The sequence below is a fragment of the Hippoglossus stenolepis genome, chromosome 23 (assembly GCF_022539355.2).
Source record: "Hippoglossus stenolepis isolate QCI-W04-F060 chromosome 23, HSTE1.2, whole genome shotgun sequence".
Classification (NCBI taxonomy): Eukaryota; Metazoa; Chordata; class Actinopteri; order Pleuronectiformes; family Pleuronectidae; genus Hippoglossus; species Hippoglossus stenolepis.
Window position 1 is genome coordinate 3,020,491 of NC_061505.1, and position 19,065 is coordinate 3,039,555.

General features: G+C 42.5%; 2 protein-coding genes across 4 annotated transcripts in view; both read right to left on the reverse strand.

The window, feature by feature from the left end:
• The window catches only part of znf638 (zinc finger protein 638), a 59,929-nt gene extending 46,898 nt beyond the window's left edge, over positions 1–13,031 (reverse strand). Inside the window, exons 1-10 of one of the 3 annotated variants that reach the window (XM_047338833.1) lie at positions 12,300–13,025; positions 4,021–6,166; positions 2,736–2,797; positions 2,477–2,515; positions 2,196–2,357; positions 1,666–2,090; positions 1,244–1,473; positions 985–1,119; positions 736–834; positions 368–396 (exon numbers count right to left, since the gene is read on the reverse strand). In XM_047338833.1, coding sequence (XP_047194789.1) covers positions 368–396; positions 736–834; positions 985–1,119; positions 1,244–1,473; positions 1,666–2,090; positions 2,196–2,357; positions 2,477–2,515; positions 2,736–2,797; positions 4,021–6,166; positions 12,300–12,451 — 3,479 coding nt within the window. In that variant the 5' untranslated portion in view covers positions 12,452–13,025. Of the gene's footprint in view, positions 1–367; positions 397–735; positions 835–984; positions 1,120–1,243; positions 1,474–1,665; positions 2,091–2,195; positions 2,358–2,476; positions 2,516–2,735; positions 2,798–4,020; positions 6,167–12,299 lie in introns of all 3 variants that reach the window. The other 2 variants (XM_035149432.2, XM_035149434.2) reach the window with 2 other exon arrangements.
• Positions 13,032–14,026: 995 nt separating this feature from the next.
• LOC118102936 (type I phosphatidylinositol 4,5-bisphosphate 4-phosphatase-B) overlaps positions 14,027–19,065 on the reverse strand; it is a 9,310-nt gene continuing 4,271 nt past the window's right edge. The window contains exons 2-7 of the mRNA XM_035149562.2: positions 17,810–17,991; positions 17,054–17,160; positions 16,817–16,928; positions 16,664–16,716; positions 16,495–16,585; positions 14,027–16,180 (exon numbers count right to left, since the gene is read on the reverse strand). Of these exons, the coding sequence (XP_035005453.1) occupies positions 16,037–16,180; positions 16,495–16,585; positions 16,664–16,716; positions 16,817–16,928; positions 17,054–17,160; positions 17,810–17,991 (689 nt within the window). The 3' untranslated portion in view covers positions 14,027–16,036. The remainder of the gene's footprint in view (positions 16,181–16,494; positions 16,586–16,663; positions 16,717–16,816; positions 16,929–17,053; positions 17,161–17,809; positions 17,992–19,065) is intronic.

Sequence of the window (19,065 nt, forward strand, 5' to 3'; positions counted from 1 at the left end):
AAAAGAGAAGAACATGGTTGTGAAGCAGGAGAACAGAGAAATGTGGTTTGAATGTTAATCTTACGTCCTTCAAAGATTGACTTCCAGTACTAATGTTATTTAAACACTAGAATCATAATTAAATTAAAACATAAATGGCATTGAACATTATATTTTTCTACAATGTAAGAAGTGTAATTAACCTCAGACCTACCTCTAAAAACAATCCTAAAACCTAAACACTGTTTGAAAACAAGTGGACGAATGACAAATATATATACAATATTTTTACTGTCTAGACAAAAGAGATACTAGTCCCTGAATAAAGTAATATACTGATTAATACAAGATAAAACCAGTGTTTAAGTGTGTGAGTGAAGCATCTTACTTCAGAGGAGTCTTCTTTAGCTGAAGATTCTGCAAACAAACCAAATCACATTTGTTATTTTAGATTCTTGGTTTTCAGTCTGTGCTTCAACGTTGAGCTGTTTTCAGACATGAACTCCAGAAAATGTCCAAACATTTTCTGGAGTTTGTGTTTCCCATCAGAGGAAGCAGCCGGAGATCGTTCGGCTCAGACTCACAACAACAGGACAATGTGGGGAACATTCAGGCGAGGGCGACGTTTCAGTTTTTTTCAAATTTCAAAAGCGCACAGAGCCTGAAGACCCGGAAACATGCAACTGTCCCAATACTTCTAGTCTGGAAGGTTTATTTCTGAATAACAGGAAGCGAAAGACAGATCCAGAGTCGTACCTTCTGTGTGACAACATAGACTACGATTCCTTTCAAGTCGATGCTCTTTAAGCTCTTCAGTTTCTTGGCATCCTCTTCTTTCTCGAAACACACCAGTGCCTAAGTGACACAAACACACAAGACTTTGGATCAACATGACCATCAGGACTCACCAGACTCTCCCAATAACAGGTCACCACCTCATGCCAATCAGAAACATGAACACCTGAACGTACGTCAGTGTATACAGTGAATAGTTTCTATACATACCTCCAGTTTCTTCCGAAACAACACGACTGATTTGGTTTTTCCGAACTGCTCCATGGCAGCGACCACGTCACCGTGAGAGAGGCTGTTAACTACGCCCTCTAACCTCACCATGGTTGGAGGTGAAGGTTTGAACAACTGAGTAAAGGGAGACAACCAAATACAGACTGTGTGTCAGTTTCCAAACTGATTTTCATGTCAGTATAAAAACAGTTAGTTGGCAAAAGTCCCTGATAAACTAATACAAACAAAACCCACCAACCTTAGTCTTTGGGGAAGCGCTCTCATCGCTCTTCGGCAGCGATGGGAGTGCCTTGGTCGATGTCATCACCATCATCTTCTTCTTCACTGACGGGGGGGCAGCAGAGCACGGGCTCTTTCTCACAGCAGAGGGATAAAGGTTCAGGCGTTTCCCTCCTTTGGTCTTCTTGGCTAGCTCGTTGAGCAAGGCAGGAGTTAGAGTTTTCACCAGTGTGGACAGAGACTGGACATCTAGGAGGGACAAAGGCGACAAACAGTGTCAGACATTAAAATACTATTAATACTGAAGTACTTCTTTAAAGATGAGTTAATTTTGGGTGCATCTTTGTGTTCTAACATTCTCAGTGATCCATTGTTCTTATAAGTGGCAATAAAGGAAAATTGTACAAAGTTTTTAATGTGGAAAGAGCTGGGTTCTCAAACCTGATTTGCCAAATTGTTTCTTCGACAGTCTGCTGGCACTGCTCAGCCGCCGTTGAGGGGAACTCTCTGACGACGATGGTCTTCTCGAGTACCATAAGTCGTCTCTTCTCTTTGGAGACAACCATCTCTCATCGTCTCGCCTCGGGGATGAGAGTCTTTCAGGGCTTCTTCTTGGCGATGACCATCTCTCTTCACTCCACCCTGGCGAGGACCATCTCTCGTCTCTCCTCCTCGGGGATGGGAGTCTTTCGCGGCTTCTTCTTGGAGATGACCATCTCTCTTCACTCCTCCTCGGCAGCGATGATCGTCTTTCGAGGCTTCTTGTTGGAGATGACCATCTGTCGTCTCTTCTCCTCTGTCTCTCGTGGCTCCTTGAATGTGACCAATCATGGTCGTAACGTGGAGAGCGAGAACGAGTCCGGGAACTGAAATACGGGGGGGGGGGATGGTCAACGGTTAATTAAACTAACAATAAATTAAACACTTGCAATCTGACATTTCGAGAGATTCAGAATTTGTGTCTCACAGACCGAGTGTATCTGGAGCTGTGTGATGATAGTGATCGGCTGCGTTTCTCTCTTCTTCCCTCCGAGTGCGAACGGGAGCGGCCTCCGTGACTGGTTTTCTTATGACGCTGTTGGGAAGTCTGCGCAGAAGCCGAGGAGGAGGGTTTGGCATCTTTCCTTGCAGCACTGGAAAGAGCGGGGAACGAGTTAAACATGAGGTTAATGAGAGGGAAAGAATATCTCCACAAATCTGCAGGTTACTAGTTCCTAACTGGTTTGATTACTACTTGTCTGAAGAACGTTACCTGGGCTCGAGTACAATTTCTCCATTCCACTGTGGGTATCTGGAGGAGTGAAACAATTCAAAACACAACCATTAACTTAAAGAGATCACATTTTGACAATAAAAGCCAAATGTTTCAGTGCTAAGGTCGATAGTTATTAAGCATAATTTTTCGGAAAAAGTCACATCCCTACAGTACATTGGTGCATCCATGGTGGACCTTCGATATTCAGAAAAAGCATCTTTAAAGTTATAAAATCTAAAGAAAACTCAAGACTGACTTTGTCCGGAGGACTCTGCAGCTCTCGAGGTGAAGGCTGGTGTTCTGGTGGGAGATCCAATCCTGGCAATCAGAACAAAAACCACAACAATTAAACAGAACTCACGAGAAATATATATCAGCTTCAATAACTCAACTGTCATGACACACAATTCTGAGGATTCATCATTACAGCAGATTTAAAAGACGCTCCATAGATCTTCAGAGAGCCTGTCCCCTCTCTAAAGTGTCCACTTCTATTTCAGTTCCTGTTTATATCCCAAAGAGACAACTTTTGTAGATCCATGTCCATAGAAAGTCAGGCGAGAGGGGGCTAGTCCAAAAATGCAAAACATTTTTATCTGGCTTCTTTCCGTCCCGATCCAACAGCAGCTTTTTACCAAATTAGGTCCGACATTGACCAACAACAACGAAAATGGTGAAAAATAAACCAAATATTTAAGCTTGGCCAAACAATGGCCAGTAGTAGAAGAACAGTGATTTATACTGTTGGATATTACACAAACGAATGTAACAAATTACAAATACAGATTTCTCTAAAGCTGCTTTCAGACATGAACTGAAGCGCGCACATTTTACCAAAATGCTCCGGAGAAGGTCTACATGAGCACAAATGTCTCTGTCAGTTGCTCTGGACATTTTTTGGATGTTTCATTTCAGCCGCCCAGTAAAATGTCCCCAAAAAAAGTCCAAGTGAGCCCGTGTGAGACGGAGGACGGAAAAGAGGAGCTATAGACGGAGTGTGTCTGAAAACAGCTTGAAGGTGCAGAGAGTAACTTCACTAACACAGTGTTCAAATACAGACTTTGAAACAGGAGTAACAAAACAAAGAGAAATGAGAAACAGTGGTTTTCCATTGACATCAGCGTGTCTTCCAAGTCCTGAGTCCCATCTTGGTATCATATGAGAAGACGACCAGTTCTCATTCACCTATATTAAATTACGCAACAGTCTCTACTTGGCAATGGCCATTACGTTGATTGATTAAATGACTTTCATCTGATTAAACTAGACACTGATGTTCGAGTTGTTTTACGTGGATAAAATTATGTAAATCAATCATACAGAGAACAATAGTTTGCACAGTTTATAAGTGGACGGGTTTTCGTTGCCTTATTGCTCCACACGAATTCAAAATATATTTCACATAATTCAATCCTTGGGCTCTTTTTAATTGGTGTGATACATTCTAAAAGAACAAAAGAACATTTGACAGATTAGACAGTGAAATAAATGACCCATAATTTCCGAGAGGGAGAGAAATCAGAGTCGAGTCTTCCACTCACCTTCATATTAGTGAATTCTTTGAAACACAGAGAACAGGTATGTGGAAAGACCCCCGGTGTGGCTGCTGCATAGTCATGCATCATGGCTGGTGTAGGCAGAGTCTTGGTGTCTGGCAACTTTGCTGGATGCTGTGTGGGCGACTGAAGGAAGTTCTTTAGACTTCTGGCTGGTTGAAGTGAAGCGGAAGGAGTACTGGTGGAGTGAGGGCTGAACCCTGAAGGTTGCACAGTTCGAGAAGGATATGTGGGGATGGAGAGAAGAGATGAAGGTTGCGTAGCAGAAACAACCGGAGGCCACAACGCTTTCCCCATTTGCGTTACCGGCTGTTTCGGCGCCTGCTTCTTTGGCATCTGCATAGGTTGCTGCTGTTTTTCCATCTGCTTCGCAACCGTTGAACCTTTTCCTTGAGTTGCGCTCTGATTCTTGGTGCCAGTGGCCTCACTGGTACCAATGACCACAAGACCAGGTCGGTTAGGATGCACACTCCGGAACAGACTGGAAGATGGTTGGGTTTTTGCTGCAGACTTGTGATCTGCGTGTGTTTTTTTCAAAGGACGGGCCTTGGAGGATTCCTCATGTCTGAAGCCTCCGTCTTTGTCTTTTCTTGACAGAGAAGAAGAGCTATGGATTGATTGATAAGTCTGGTTTGGTTGGGTCTTCAATCGCTGTGCTGGATCAATGCATTGGGTAACTGCTGATCTCAGTATTGAATTGTATGAAGAGTTGGAAACAGCGCCACCTTGGCCAAATGAAGAACCAAGGGCACTGCTTTTCACCTCTGCTGTATCTTTTTGCGGTGGTTCTGGAGTGTGGCTGCTAATATTGTTAGTGTTCACCAACAACATGTTGCCACTCCCACCACTGGTCCTTCCAATCTCATCCAAAGCGCCTCCAGCATAATTGCCAGTATGTCCATAGTCAATCACTTTAGTGGGCTGGAGAACAGCTGACGAGCCTCCAGAACCACGAAAACCCTCCATTCCACTCACACCTCTGATGGGTTGAGGTTGAGGATAGGGTTTTGGTGGAATTACAGTTCTCTCAGTTCTCTCAGCTCTCTCAGTCTTCTGAGTGCGGATTTGGCGCAAGATGAAGGGAAGGTTGTCAGGGGTCATCTGGTCTTCAGGGTACGCGATGAGATAGTCTAAATCCTTTTTTTCAAGTCCAAATTGCAAAAGGATGTCAGTAGCAGCTTCAGAATTGTACTTGGGGCGACTTGTCTCGGTGGGAGCCCCAGGTTTGTCCGACACACGATAGTCAAAATCACCTAATCCTGGAGTGGCCGGTACATCACGCTCTCTCTCGCTGCTTGTATAGTTAGTTGAAGCTGGTGGTGAATAAAATTTTGAAGAATCATCTGCAGTTGATCTTTTGTAGCACGCCAACCAGTCCGAGGAGCCACTGCCACTTTCAACGTCAGAGTGTCTGCGTCCGGCAGATGCAGATGTTGTGGACATCAGATAGGAGGTTGTCCCTGTGCCCGAGGACAGAATCTCCTGAGTGTTGGTAAAGCGAGTGCTCTGGCTCATGGGCCGATGATCCGGTTTACCAACAAACGTCACCTCCTCTCTGGCTCTGCTGATATGCAGGTCCACAGACCTCTCTATGTCCTTGTCGATTTTGGCCCGACTCTGTTCAGGCCTGTAGTTCACTGACTGAGTCAGCAGTGATGGGATCATTCCACCAGGAGCAGCAGAAGAAGCTGCAGAAGAGCTGGACCCAGGTCCAAAATGAGGAGATCCTGTCCCAGGGTTCCTCTCTGCCTGCATACTGGGGAGTCCATATGACCCCTGGGTGGAACTTTGGTTGCCAGGGACATAGGGGTTATAAAAGGGATGAGACATGGTGTTTGCAATCTTAAGAAGGTTGAGGAGACTGATGGCTGCAGCAGTTGGGGAGGGAGGTGTTGGGGGTATGTAGGGTGTAGGGACGTTGGGGCTGGCTGTCAAATTTGCAGCTTGACTGCCAATTGTGAGAGCATTGTTTATCTGCGTCAGTGCAAGCTGGGCTTTCAGGTGAGCTAGCTGCAAGGTTGCAGCTTGCTGTCCAATCAGGATCGAGCTCCCTGCGAACCCTCCAAGTAGGGGGCTCGTTAGGGGCACTGGAGCAGGAGATATGGCACCATGCTCCAATAGCAACGCAAAGCTGAAAAGTTCAAACAAAGAAAGGGGTTATTGAGTTGGACTGGACTTCAGCTCCTTGTTTGGGTAAAGTCCAGTCTGGGGGCGGTCTTGTCTTGTTCACTCTGGTGCTTCCTGTTGAACAAACACTCAGGGGAGCAAAGCAATAACAGCAAAGCACAGATAAAGACAACAAGGTCACAGCTTGTTGTCGAGGGAACATTCAGCCCTTTCCACAAACACCCAGTTACACAGAGAAACCCTTTTGAGTATTATCGTTCTGAAGTAGAGATACAGAACTGAGATGTGCTCTGTCACTGAGGACAAATCCAGTCCATGGTCCGAGTCTGGATAACAAAGAGGCACATCAGAACCTGTCAACCCACACTGGAGAGGACCATGTTTCACTCTGTCCTTGTGCTGATTGTTTAACTCTAACTAAAAATAACCAAAGCAGCCTCGAGTGGATTCAAGTCACATTCAGCCTGTAGCTGTCGACTCAGGGGACAAGTCCTCTGGAGGACACATCTGAGGTCCGAGCACCGCAGGCCCCGGAAGGTGGATCCTTCTCAGCTCTTCCTTTTCCCGAGTGTTCATTGCACTTGAGTGACAGTTTTTAAAAAAGAGACAAAAACATCCAATGCTTATACATTTAAATGAAAGTATCAGCTAATGGTAAATATGATTAAAAAAAAATGGTTTGAGTCCCAACATGTGGGAATTTATTCAGTTACAAAAACCAGTAGCGTGTTTGTTCCAAATCCTTTCAGCGAACCCACATTTACATAACAAATCAGTGTTGATGTGATATTAATAACATAAATACAGAGCTTATAGACACCGGACACATGTTGTTAGAGTGGAAACATCGGTGCCTGGTGATGCTACGTGTTAATCCGCACACTTTCATAAACACACTCGTTTATTGTGACATAACGCGACAGGGGGGGGGGGATCACTACGATGTTTACCCGGTTGGAGAGAAACGTGTTTACTCGTCACGAGCTGCAGCTCAACCGTGACTCATGTCGCTGAACGAGCTAAAGTAGCTGCTGATGCTAACAGCGGCTAACGCAGTTTTTAAAAAAGGGGACCCGAACCCTGGCGCGCAGCGATTTACCGTTAACCCGCTTTCACGATGTTTTTCAGCGTCATACCTTCCGTGGTTTGCGTCGAGTTTCTCAGTTTCACTGCGTTTAAACTCTTCCTCAAGTCGATGACAACAAGGAAATGGACAGCCGGAAACCAGTAAACACTTCCGGGATGGGTGATCCGGCTTCCTTCGGAGTAAAAGCACGAGGCTTCAGAGTAAAAGCGTTAACGTTTAAAGACAAGCTGAGAAGTGAAAAAGTCAAAATTTGAGATGAAAGTTAAAAAATTGTTTTGTTGTTTCTCCTACATGACATAACACACCTACCTGTTGGTAGAGGAGGCGATAATAATAATAATAATAAAAGTATAATAATATGACTCATAATGGTATTAACAATATTAACAACAATAATAGTAATGATAAACTTTCTTCTTACACTTTTATTTTTGTGAGAGCTTTGATCGACGTTTTATAAACACAGATTTTTGTACGAATTAATCTTTTTTCCTCTGCTCCGTTACCCTTTACTTTCATTGTCTCTGTAAAGCAGTTTGCAAGACTGTAAAGAAATAAAGTTTATTTTCATGTGATGAGTTTATAAATAAGATTTACCAAACAACTCAGGACCACGAATGTATAAAATAATTTTGTTTGCTATTTTTAAACGAAGCATCAACTTCCTCTGGTCATCACTTTCAATCTGATTTACACCTGAATTAAGATCAGATCAGATTTAGTTAAGGTCTAAAAAGAAGGTGATAAACCTTCCTCCTGAAAATAAAGACATGAATCAGCGAGGGCTTTGTTGAGCTTAGGATCCGCTAGCATGTGAAAGTTGCTAAGTTCGCCTTGTTGCTAAGTGCTGAGGAGCCAACGACCAATTACAGTCAACCACATGCACACAGTGCTCGGAGCTGTAAGCCTCTGATAATACTCAGGTATTGACTTTACAAACCACTGAATCAACAGTTTATCAAGATGTCGATGAATTTTTTTCATCTGTCTCCGAGGAGCCGAGCAGCAAATTACTAATATATCCCCTGTTATCCCCTCCCCCGAAGCTCAGGGCTTAACACCTGACCACAACACCACAGCTGACTGGCAGGTGTGTGTGTGTGTGTGTGTGTGTGTGTGTGTGTGTGTGTGTGTGTGTGTGTGGGATGGGCACGTTGAGCCAAAGGACCTTCAGTTTTATTTCCAGCTGTCATCGCTCCCCTCACAGAGCTCTGGTGGTGGTTACCTCACAAACACGTGTTTGTGCTTCTATCTTAGTGAGGACTCTCAGTGGTGTAATGCATTCCCGAGCCCCTTACCCCAACCTTAACCATCCCAACTAAATACTTACCCCTAAAGCTAATGCTAACCCTAAAAACAGGTCTTAACCCTCAAACAGAACCATTAAAAGTGGGTCAGACAGTGAGTTTGTGATAAGAACGACCTGAAATGACAGAAAACACCTTTGACAAACTTCTACTTTAATACACACGCACTCTGACTAACTCATTAATCCACATCCCGCATTTTCTCTAACGATCTCATCAACTCTGGACGGAGGGAACCCGACCCCCGGATCAGAGAGGACGCAGGACGGCCGCGGCCAAGTCTGAAGAGCAACGTGAAATCTCAAATTAGTATCAGTCTTCAACACGAGGATCTTTTCCAGAAAAAACAAAGCTCCGATTTCCTCTACTTGGCAAAACAATAAATCTAATAAACCTCGACGGTGACGAACCTCAAATCATTCAGACCGATCCACAAGATTCAAGACAATTTAAGAAACTTTAAGGCTTTTTAATTTGTTTACTATGATTGGAATAGACTTAATTTAATCGTGTGTTACCAAATTAGGTAACACAGAATTATTTTTTTCTTCAGTGTGTGTATAATTATATTTAAATATACATTTTGGCTGCCCTCAGCCAACACGCCCTCCCGGCCTGTGATGACTGACAGTTCCCAGGTCACGTGACGTGGGCGCGCGGTTACCTCAGCAGCCCCCGGGGGGGTCCCTGTGTCCTCGGCAACAGATGGTTTCATTTTCACGCTGAGGCGACACGGTAACCGACGCCAGCAACAACCTGCTGCTGCTACACATGTCAGTCATGAATCTGATATTTCTGATCGTTTGATGGAGGAGGATATAAATAAAACATTTGGTTTTACAAAAGATTTTTCTCAAATTATCAAGATGAATAAAAGTTGGAAATTAGCTTTTTTATTCCTCGTCTAGTGAACATTCCTGTTCTTTAATAAAAATGTTCATTGGTGGAGATAAACTCAAGCTGAAATAGTAAATGTAATAATAGAAACTGTGTAACTATACGTGCACGTTCTTGTTTTGGGGGTGTGATACTTTAAGAGTCCTTGGACTGAGATGTAATTTAGAGTCAGTATTTATAGTTTATGTATGTTCCTCTGCAGTATGTGTTGGTGATAAATATTGAACATTTGATTTATAAAGTTCAAGTTAAATTTAAAGCAACACTATGTAACCAACGACCAATAAGAACCAACGAGGAAGAGAAGGTGGACGTCTGAGTATTCGTTTCCAGAAGTCCAGAAAAGTGAAGCCTTTAAGGTCGATGATGGCTGGGGTGTTCCCTTTAAATGTGCAATACGTAACGTCCGCCACTAGGGGTCTCTCAATCAATCAAATCAATACTTGATACGTGCTCGTAAAACCCACAAGTGGCAGAATTGAGGCTGTGAAATCTAAAGAAATAGTTTCTCCCTGACCTTTCTGTGCAGCAGAAAACGATAGTGACACAGCATCGTGTCGCACGGCGTGAATATGTGTGTCTGTCGGGTTCGGCCTCTGAGCAGAGTTTTCATCACCATCGAGGAATGTGTCATCCTGTACGAGCCGCGGTGTCAGGTGATCGATGAGCGAGCCTCAAGACGCGAGCTATTTTAAGAGACTGAAAATATACGCACAGAATAAACTGTCGAAGAAAGAAACACAGAGATGAGAGGAAACCATTTTTCTCGCTGCCTCTGTGTTCCCTCAGTCAGGGATTGTTGGGCTGCGACGTCCCGTCTTCTCTTATCACCGCTAACAACGTGATCCTGAGGCTCGACCCAGATCTTTTTTTTTATTTTTTACAAGTGGATGAACTAATGGAGTCAAACACAAAGTGACTCCTCTGAAACGTGGAGGCTACAAGTCGACGAGTCTGCACTGAGGAGACGAGGAATCTAAAAGAGGAGGGCACCGTTACTATTCTCTCATTAACCTCCTGTAAATAAAGATGGACGACATGACTGCTCCCAAAAGTGAAGCCAAATCATCTTGGCTGCAGTACAGGTCCTAAACCCCGCCTCCTCCATGTTAGCAGATGGGACATGGACCAAACAAACAAAAATCTAAGTAGACGAGTCAAATGATGTAAAACACACGATAGCAGCAGCTGCACTTTTATCGCATTCCAAAAAACTACAACCCTCTCAAACATTTACGAGGTGTTTGGCCACAAGTGTGTGTGTGAGTGGTGTGTGTGTGTGCGTGTGTGTGTGTTGTTGTAGATCAGCCTTCATATAAACTGTGATACTGTGAACATCAGATGACACACACAGAGTTTGTGCAGATATTCCTCTCGTGTCAATGTCTCTCTTAAAATACAGACAAGTAGGACATGGAGGTAAATCAAATGTACTTTTTATACACACACACAAGCACGCACGCACACAGTCAAGAACCACAAAGATGACAGACACACAAAACACACACATTGATAAACACCTCAACCAGCGTCTCAGCTGTTTCACTTTTTTTCAATTTTAATTATTGCTTCTGTTCCGTCACGATTCCAGACTTTCTCTCTTGTAAAAGTAAATGTTACAACTTTTTAAGGCCTTTTATTTGTAAAAGTTGTATTTGACAAATTTAAAGACCTACGGCCTTTAATTTGAAAATTGTAATTTAAGACATTAAGACTTTTTAAAGGTCTTTTTGAAAACATTGTAATTATTAAGGACGTGCTGCCCCCCTGTGGAGAACAGATTAATAGAAAACATATTGACATTGGGTTAAATTAACTTAATAAATGAATAAAAATGGATAAATGAATAGATGGTTAAATAAATGAATGGATCATTAAATGGATGAATGAATGAATTGATGGACAGATGGATGGATTTATCTCTCTGGGAAGGAAAATGGTGACCTGAGACAAAACCAGGTAAACAAAACAGAAATTGAAGCTGAAGGTGAAAAACAGGACGACTCAGATTCAACCACTGAAAGGTTCAAACGTTTAAATCCATCTCGCTGCTTTGGTTACGTCTCTGTACTTTCTATAGCTTTGATCACATACATGTAAACAAAGTATTTGTTCTGGTGTCACACTCATTTAAATGTAAGAGACGTGTTCCCATCAGATACAGACACTGCCAACATGGACCAACACGCGTGCGGCGGCTCTTTGTGCGTGCATGTTATGCACGACATGCGAAGCTGAAGAAGTCTTTTAAAGCCACGGACTTGGACAGACGAGACGCCCACGTTTGCACAACGCTCTCACACACAGTCGTCTCCTTGTTTTAGCCGAAGGGTCAGCGGGGGCTAGCCAGCGTTAATACCACACGACCGTTTCACACTTGCTAATTGCTCCACATGCACACGTGGTCGTCGTCGCTTGGGAGTCACTGTGGATAGAAGACGGCATTAAGAGCATTTTATAGTTTAGATGCAATTCTTTCATTAGCTTGTGTCTGTTAGTGCTGTACGATAAACACATCTTAGAAAACAAGGAGATTATTCTGCAGTTAATACACTTTGAGGGGCGATTCACTAAATAGTCGACTTTAATGTTATGTTGACGATGCTCAGTTTAATTTTTGTGGCATTTTTGTCCTGCCCCCCTCAGGTTCCGATTTAAATTTTAAGTTTTATTTATTTAGTCATTTTTGGGGCATTTCCTCGACAACTGGTGAGTTATTTACTTTGATGATGAACTCAGTTATATAAAATCTTCGTACAGCTACCGCTACACAGTGAGTTTCATGCATTGTTTAGGTTTATTTCTCTCTTGCACACAGAAAAACAAGACATATTTGTCGTCCTCACCGTCGTGCAGCGTAGATGCTGCTGCTGTTGTTTGGGATGTTGTTGGTGGTTTGACCCGCAGCCATGTCTCGGGTTCTGTCGTTGGTCTTTGACACGTTCGGGTGACCTGTGTCCGTCGATCTTTGTTGTCGGGCCTTCTTTTCCTCCAGCATGGCCAAACAACACAACCACACATATAAACAGTGAACACTTTCTAAATGTCCTCAATCACACACACACACACACACATCTACTTCTGATTGTTCTGGAAGCGTGTACACTTCCAAATCTAAAGATAAATCCCAATATTTGGCGTGAGGCTAAAGAGGAGTTTTCTCTTGTTGCTTTCCCACAATCATTTCCATGCCAACAAAGAACGATGCATCATTTTTTTTAAATCCAAGAGTGAATCCAGAAGAATAGAATTTCCCAGGTTGAAAATCTTCAGTTGACAGTTGAGGCGACCGATCCAGTTTCAGAAGGTTCGTACGATAGATCATTTCCAGCCAATTCTAATTCTAAAAGTTAAAAATAAAAACACAAAACCAAGTCAGTACCTCTTCCCATCTGCCCAAAACATAAAGTCCTACGTTATTCTCCTATTCCGGAGTTTCAGGCGTTCCAGAACCCAGGTGTGCCCGGACTGGAGCAGGTCGGATTTCTGAAGGCTTAAGCCATTAGTGGGTCAGCGGGATTTGAGCCACGAGGGACTGGAAGGCAAATCGGGAGGAACGCTGCATCGCTCCACAGCCGCCCCTCTGAGGCAGCAGCTGGAGAGGGAGGGGGGAGAGAAGCAAGAGAGAGAGAGAGAGAGAGAGAGAGAGAGAGAGAGAGAGAGAGAGAGACGACTAAAGGCGGGATTCTATCCTCCGGTTTTCATCTGCATTTTAATTTTGTGTTCAAACTGTTTCTGCTTCACTGAAGAGTGAAATTAGCTGCTGATAAAAACAAATCTGAATCTGAATTAATACATCAATTAAACATGTCAGATTTCCATCATGTTTTCTATGTTGTTATTGTTTTGTTTTACAATCTGTGGTCTGGATGATATGATAGCATTGATTGGTTCGGGCTCAGATCACAGAGGCTCCCAGGTCCGACTGTTTACTTCATGTGAAACTCAACGTTTCCAGTTTCTACGATGACTTTACTGAAGAAACAGTAAAAAAAAAAAGAGTATATTGAAGTTCAGAGATTCAGTAGTTTGTTTGTCCAACTTTCCCAAAGTCAGAAGCTTTTTTGTGTTTGGTTCAGTTTGAAGTTAAATGAAGCAGCAACATCAGACTATAACTGGCTCAGAAAACCAGATCATGGTCTCATCCAGAATCCAAAGAAGCACATTGGGTGCTGGTCCTGACTGACTGCCGCCCTCTTGTGGTGTAAAGGGGCTAATGTCGCATTATAAATATGAAAAGTTCAATTTAAGAATTGTCAAGCTTTAAATTGCAGCAAATACTGAGTAAAGATCAAAAAAATCCAAACTGATTGAACAGATTCTCATTTGTTGAATATACAGTATCATCTGTAATTGTCCTTTGCTTTACTTTAGTTTGTTTTAACCTGCATCTGAAATTATTATTTACATGATCAACTTGTGGTCAATTCAGGCTGTTACAGGCCAAACAGGGCAATGTAATAACATTTATTTATATACCCATTTATCCATATTTTCTGATGTAAAACATGTGTTTAGTAAAGTGTCATATGTATAATTAATTATTGTAAAAAAAAGACACATTGAGTCAGAAGACGTTGTTAAAAGTATTAATTTGTTCCACAATATTGAAAAAAAACAAAAAAAAACCCATCCACCGGATTGACGGGAACATACAGTAATAGTACATGAGTACAAGTGCAACAGGTTTCACAGTCAGTGGGTACTTACATAGATCGGCCACAAGGGGAGCTCTCATAATTCTGTACAGTCCCAAAATAATCAACATCCCGCTGATTCATATTTACACTTTAACACAAACAGGTTTTTACTATTGTCATGAATTCAGTTTCACTCCTTCAGACGACACACGACAGAATTAAAAAGATGAAAAATAAATAATTTGTTCCTCGTGTGAAAATTCATGTCGGAATCAAACGGGAAAAAACTGCACTTCTGTGTTTTATTTAGAAAGTTAACTGATGTGATGTCCACTTAATAATAAAAAGAATGTGTTGATATAGTGTTGATATTACACATCTGTGTTGAGCACTGTATGCAGGTGGTTATTTTAAATGAAAAATTATAATTTATTATTGTTATTATTGGTAAAATTGGTCAATCTATGAAAAAATAAAACACACTTAAAAATGTTCGAGATGAAATTGACTGAAAGTATCATTATAAATCATTATTAAAACTTTTTATAGATGTTGCTACAATATTGTTATCATGAATTCTTTTGGCCACAATAATTAATTCTAACTGTATCATTTCGTCTTATGTATCATTTAGCATAAACAAATGAAGATGAAAGAAAACATAAAATTAAATCTAAATTCCCCTGAATCCCTGTGAGATGCACACGCAAAGAAAGACGAGGTGATGTCGTTTTTCTCAGTTAATGCCTCAATTCAAGTTTCACTGACTTTCCCTCATTATGTACATATTTATATAAATTATACATGAACATATTATACATGTATGAATGTTTGTTACGTTTTACCAACATCGATCAGCCGGATTTTCGCTTGAAGCCTTTTATAGTGTTTTTCTTTCACACAATTTGTTAGTCAATTCATTTGAAATATACCTTTTAATGAAAAATGCCCCAAAACAAAAGCAAACACTTCACACACTCTGTATTCTGAACGATCTGTGCACTTTGACTTCGTGTGGTTACTGAGATCTTTGATTACTTGGTGGTTGGTGAGTTCACAGAGTGATAAGAAGGTGATTAACTGCTGCCAAGTTATTTCTTCTCCCGTGTTAAATGTAATGTCAGCTGATCTCAGACAAACTTCAAACACTGAAGAGTTTTAATCCTCAGAAACTTTAATCCACGACACCTGAAAGTAATCGAGTATTTGTCGGTTTACTTAAATCAATGTGTCGTTTTTTTCTGTATTTCTCAAAAATAAAAAGCGTTTACCGCTGAATCTCCAAAAGTGTTTCCTGGACTGTACTTTTAATAACTTTAGAGTGTTTTTAACTGATCTCAGTTCAGCTTCACTCTTCAACTGGAGCTGATTGTGACAGTTGAAGCTGTGACTCTCAGTCAGTTCTTCTCACAGGAGATCGAACCCACTCACCAGAGTTACACGGAACAGACGTTCAGTCGAGAGACATAATCATCTTTATGATTCTCGGGCACGGAGAGAAACAGAATGTACCTTTATGTTAGTGAGACAATAACAGCTTGAAATAAAACAACGTAGCAGCATCAGGCTTTGAAACAACATGTTAGTCCAACAATGAAGAAAACTACAGGGTCAAAAAAGATTAGTTAAATATGTTTTTCTCTCCCCTCCAGTGACCCTCGTTTTCTTTTCCCACTCGTCTGCAGAAACGCACTTTCTGGAGTTCAATGGAAGTCGCAGTGTCAAACTAGTGATCGTGTTTTTTGACAAATTAGCAGCTCAAATTTAATTTGGCATGAATGTGAACCATTTGTAAAATGTAAATCGTTCCTCCGACCCGACCCGTCCATGATTCATCGTTTTTGCAGTCAACTCTGGCTTCTGCTTCTCGGTTTAAACTACACTACCTACTGCTTTCCTTCTCAGCTCCTTCTCTCCTCACCTTCCTCTCCTCTCCTCTCCCTCTACGCGATGTTGGAAATTGGATCGCTGATTTTCAGACACCTCCAGTAGATGGTTCTCACCATGGTGAAGAGAGCGAGCAGGATCAGCAGCACCCACGACACGTAGATCCCTTTAGAGTGCTGTGCAGGTCCCCACGTACCGAACTGAACACACACACACACACACACACACACACACACACACACACACACACACACACACACACACACGTTATTTTGTGTGAAACATTTCAAACTTTAAAACCAAAACTATCTTCTTCCAGACAAGTGTTTTAGCTCCGTATCAGTAATAATCTCCGTCCACACTAACACATCTGAAAACACATGTCACATGACCGCTCAGTCCACTGGAAAGCTCCGCTCTGCGTAACCGTAGCAACAGTGACGAGTTTTCAAACTAAAACGTTAGTGTGGATGTTACCTAAGATATCTTCACACACACACACACTGTTACACACCAGGAGTCCTGCAGTGGCGACGGCGAGGACGATGAACAGCAGGAAACAGAGCAGGCTCCTCCTCCTGGGGTACCGCCGGCCAATAGAAGAGCTGGAAATCAAAACCAGGAAACATAATTAATAGTGAAAATGGCGCGACGGAGACGCAGAGACGAGCTGAGACACTTACACTTTTCTGCAGTGTGGACATCGGGCCAAGGTCCGGTCAGAAAACTCCGTCCACTGAGAGAGAGAGGAAGTAAAATGTCAGCGAGAGAGAGAGAGTGTGTGTGTGTGTTTGTATGTGTGTGTGTGTGTCTGTGTGTGTGCATGCGTGTCCTACCAGGAATGTATTGGAGCAGTGTCCGCAGATGACCCTGATGCCGACGGGTTGTTGCTGCGGTTCAGGACTGTCGCTCCCGATGTGAACTGGTCCCAGGTTGATGATGCGTTTACTGGCAGAAGAAACAATCGGAGAGTGCAGAGTTTTTAAAGAACTGAGACCTGCGCTTGAATGTCGACGCCGAATACGTCAGCTGAGACGAGTGAAAACGAATCCGTCGCTGTGTCTCTGTCTCACCAGTACGGCCTCGGACAGGCGATCCTCTGCGACGTGACTTTGCAGATCAGAAGACAGTTGCATGGACAGCGGACGTACTTCTTCCCGACGGGGGCGTTCTTTATCGGCTATTGACCCGAGAGATAAGGAAAGAAAGAAACGACTCAGTGTCCAGAGTTTCCTCGTTCTTTGCTTCCTAAATGTTTCTCAGTGGCTCGGCTTTGGTCTCATCAGCAGAAACTCAGGCGGACAGATTTCCTGAGAGGAAGTCTGGATGTGAAACACAACACTGAGAACAACAGCCTGATGTTTTTATGGTTGCTGGGCGCAGTCGTTCTCGAGGCTTTCAGATCTGTGTTTCCGAGAAGGCCGACTCATCGCTTTTCTTCGTGGTGTTTTAAATATTCTAGAGCCAAAAATGTTTTAAACAGAAAGTTCTGCAGCCAACGTCAACTATATTAATCATATACATGATTTTAAAGCAAGAGAGAAAACAGGAATCAGAATATAAAAAGGCAAAATTACAGCGTTTAGAGGGTTTTTAGACCAACAATAACGTTTATTGCTGCAGCAACAAGGTGCTTCCATCGTCGACAAAGAAACAGAACACAACAAAAAAAGATCACAACTTGTTCAAGGTAACACAAAGACAAAGTTTCCTTAAAGAGGAAACCTTCAAGTTGTGAAGTTTTTGTTCACAGGGGGAAAATGTTTGAACAAGTGGATAAAACCTCAGAAAGTTGCGAGAGGGAAACAAACACGGACAAAAGGTCTCACCGTCGCCTCGTTGCAGATGCTGCACTTCACCACGTGCTGGTGCGTCTTGCCCTCCACTGATATGGCGCTCTGACAGACGCGGCAGCTGATGACCGGAGCGCTGCTGCTGTCCGGGCTGCCCTGGGGCGAGTAGGGAGGTGGAGGGTCCCCGGGAGCCACCAAGCTGGGGAACGGCGCCAAACCTGGAGAGGAGGACAGAAACAGCTCAGCTACTGAAAGTTTAAAACGTGTGTCGATCGTGGCGCAGGAAAGAACACACGAAGAAAAGATAACCACTGATGTTCAGTTTATGACGATAAGGATGTTTACATTTAAAGGCTGCAGACGAAAAAGGCTAAATGGCAGAATTCGGCAGCATTTTAGCTTCATTTCTGTCAAGTGGGAGGAAGTGGAGACCCGTCGTCCATCTTTCTTTAGAGTCTGTGTGTTTAACACTGACAGAAAACCACCTCCATCATCATCACGTGTGTTGTCCTATGGTGAAACCTGGCGTCCGGCACCAAACCAGGTATTAAGGTTTGATAACAAGCTCCATCAAAAGGAGTGTAAGCTCACATCATCACCACGGTTACGCTTTGTTAACGGGTTTTTAATCAACCTACTCAAACGCCTCGAAAGACAGAAGTGACTCAGTGATTGAAACTAGACGTCTTTGTCTTAAAAACAAAAAGGAACCGACCTCTCTCTGCGGTGACAGCGTTATCTGCAGCATGTTTGCTTATCTCTCAGGGAACCGAGGAAACAAAATTAATAATCTGTAAATACATCAGGACACTATAAGGGAGCGACGCACCCAAAAGCCAAACGTTATCCAGAGTGACACAGGACACGGGAGGCGCTGAGTATTAAACTGCATTTACTTATTTCAGGTTTTCTCATCCGTCTTGTTCTTTTAATGTGACTTTAATACAAAGTTTCATGCGTGATTTTTGTTGTGAATGTTAATTTTTAATTAATTCCAATCGTTCAGTTAATCATGTTTATTGTTTTGCACCAAAAAACCAAATCAAATAATTATAGAAACCTACTTCTATAATTCTATAATCTGTAAATTCTGATTCTAAATCAATACCAAATAAAACAAATACATCTTTGTCATGTCAGACACGATGATCATGGAAAAAGCTGCAGATCAATTTGTTTTTGATGGATTTTTCACTGCAGCTCTTGAATTCACACAAATAAACGTCCGGATCAGGTTTTAAACTACATATTGTGATGATGCACAATGTAAAGCACCAAACAAACAAACCACA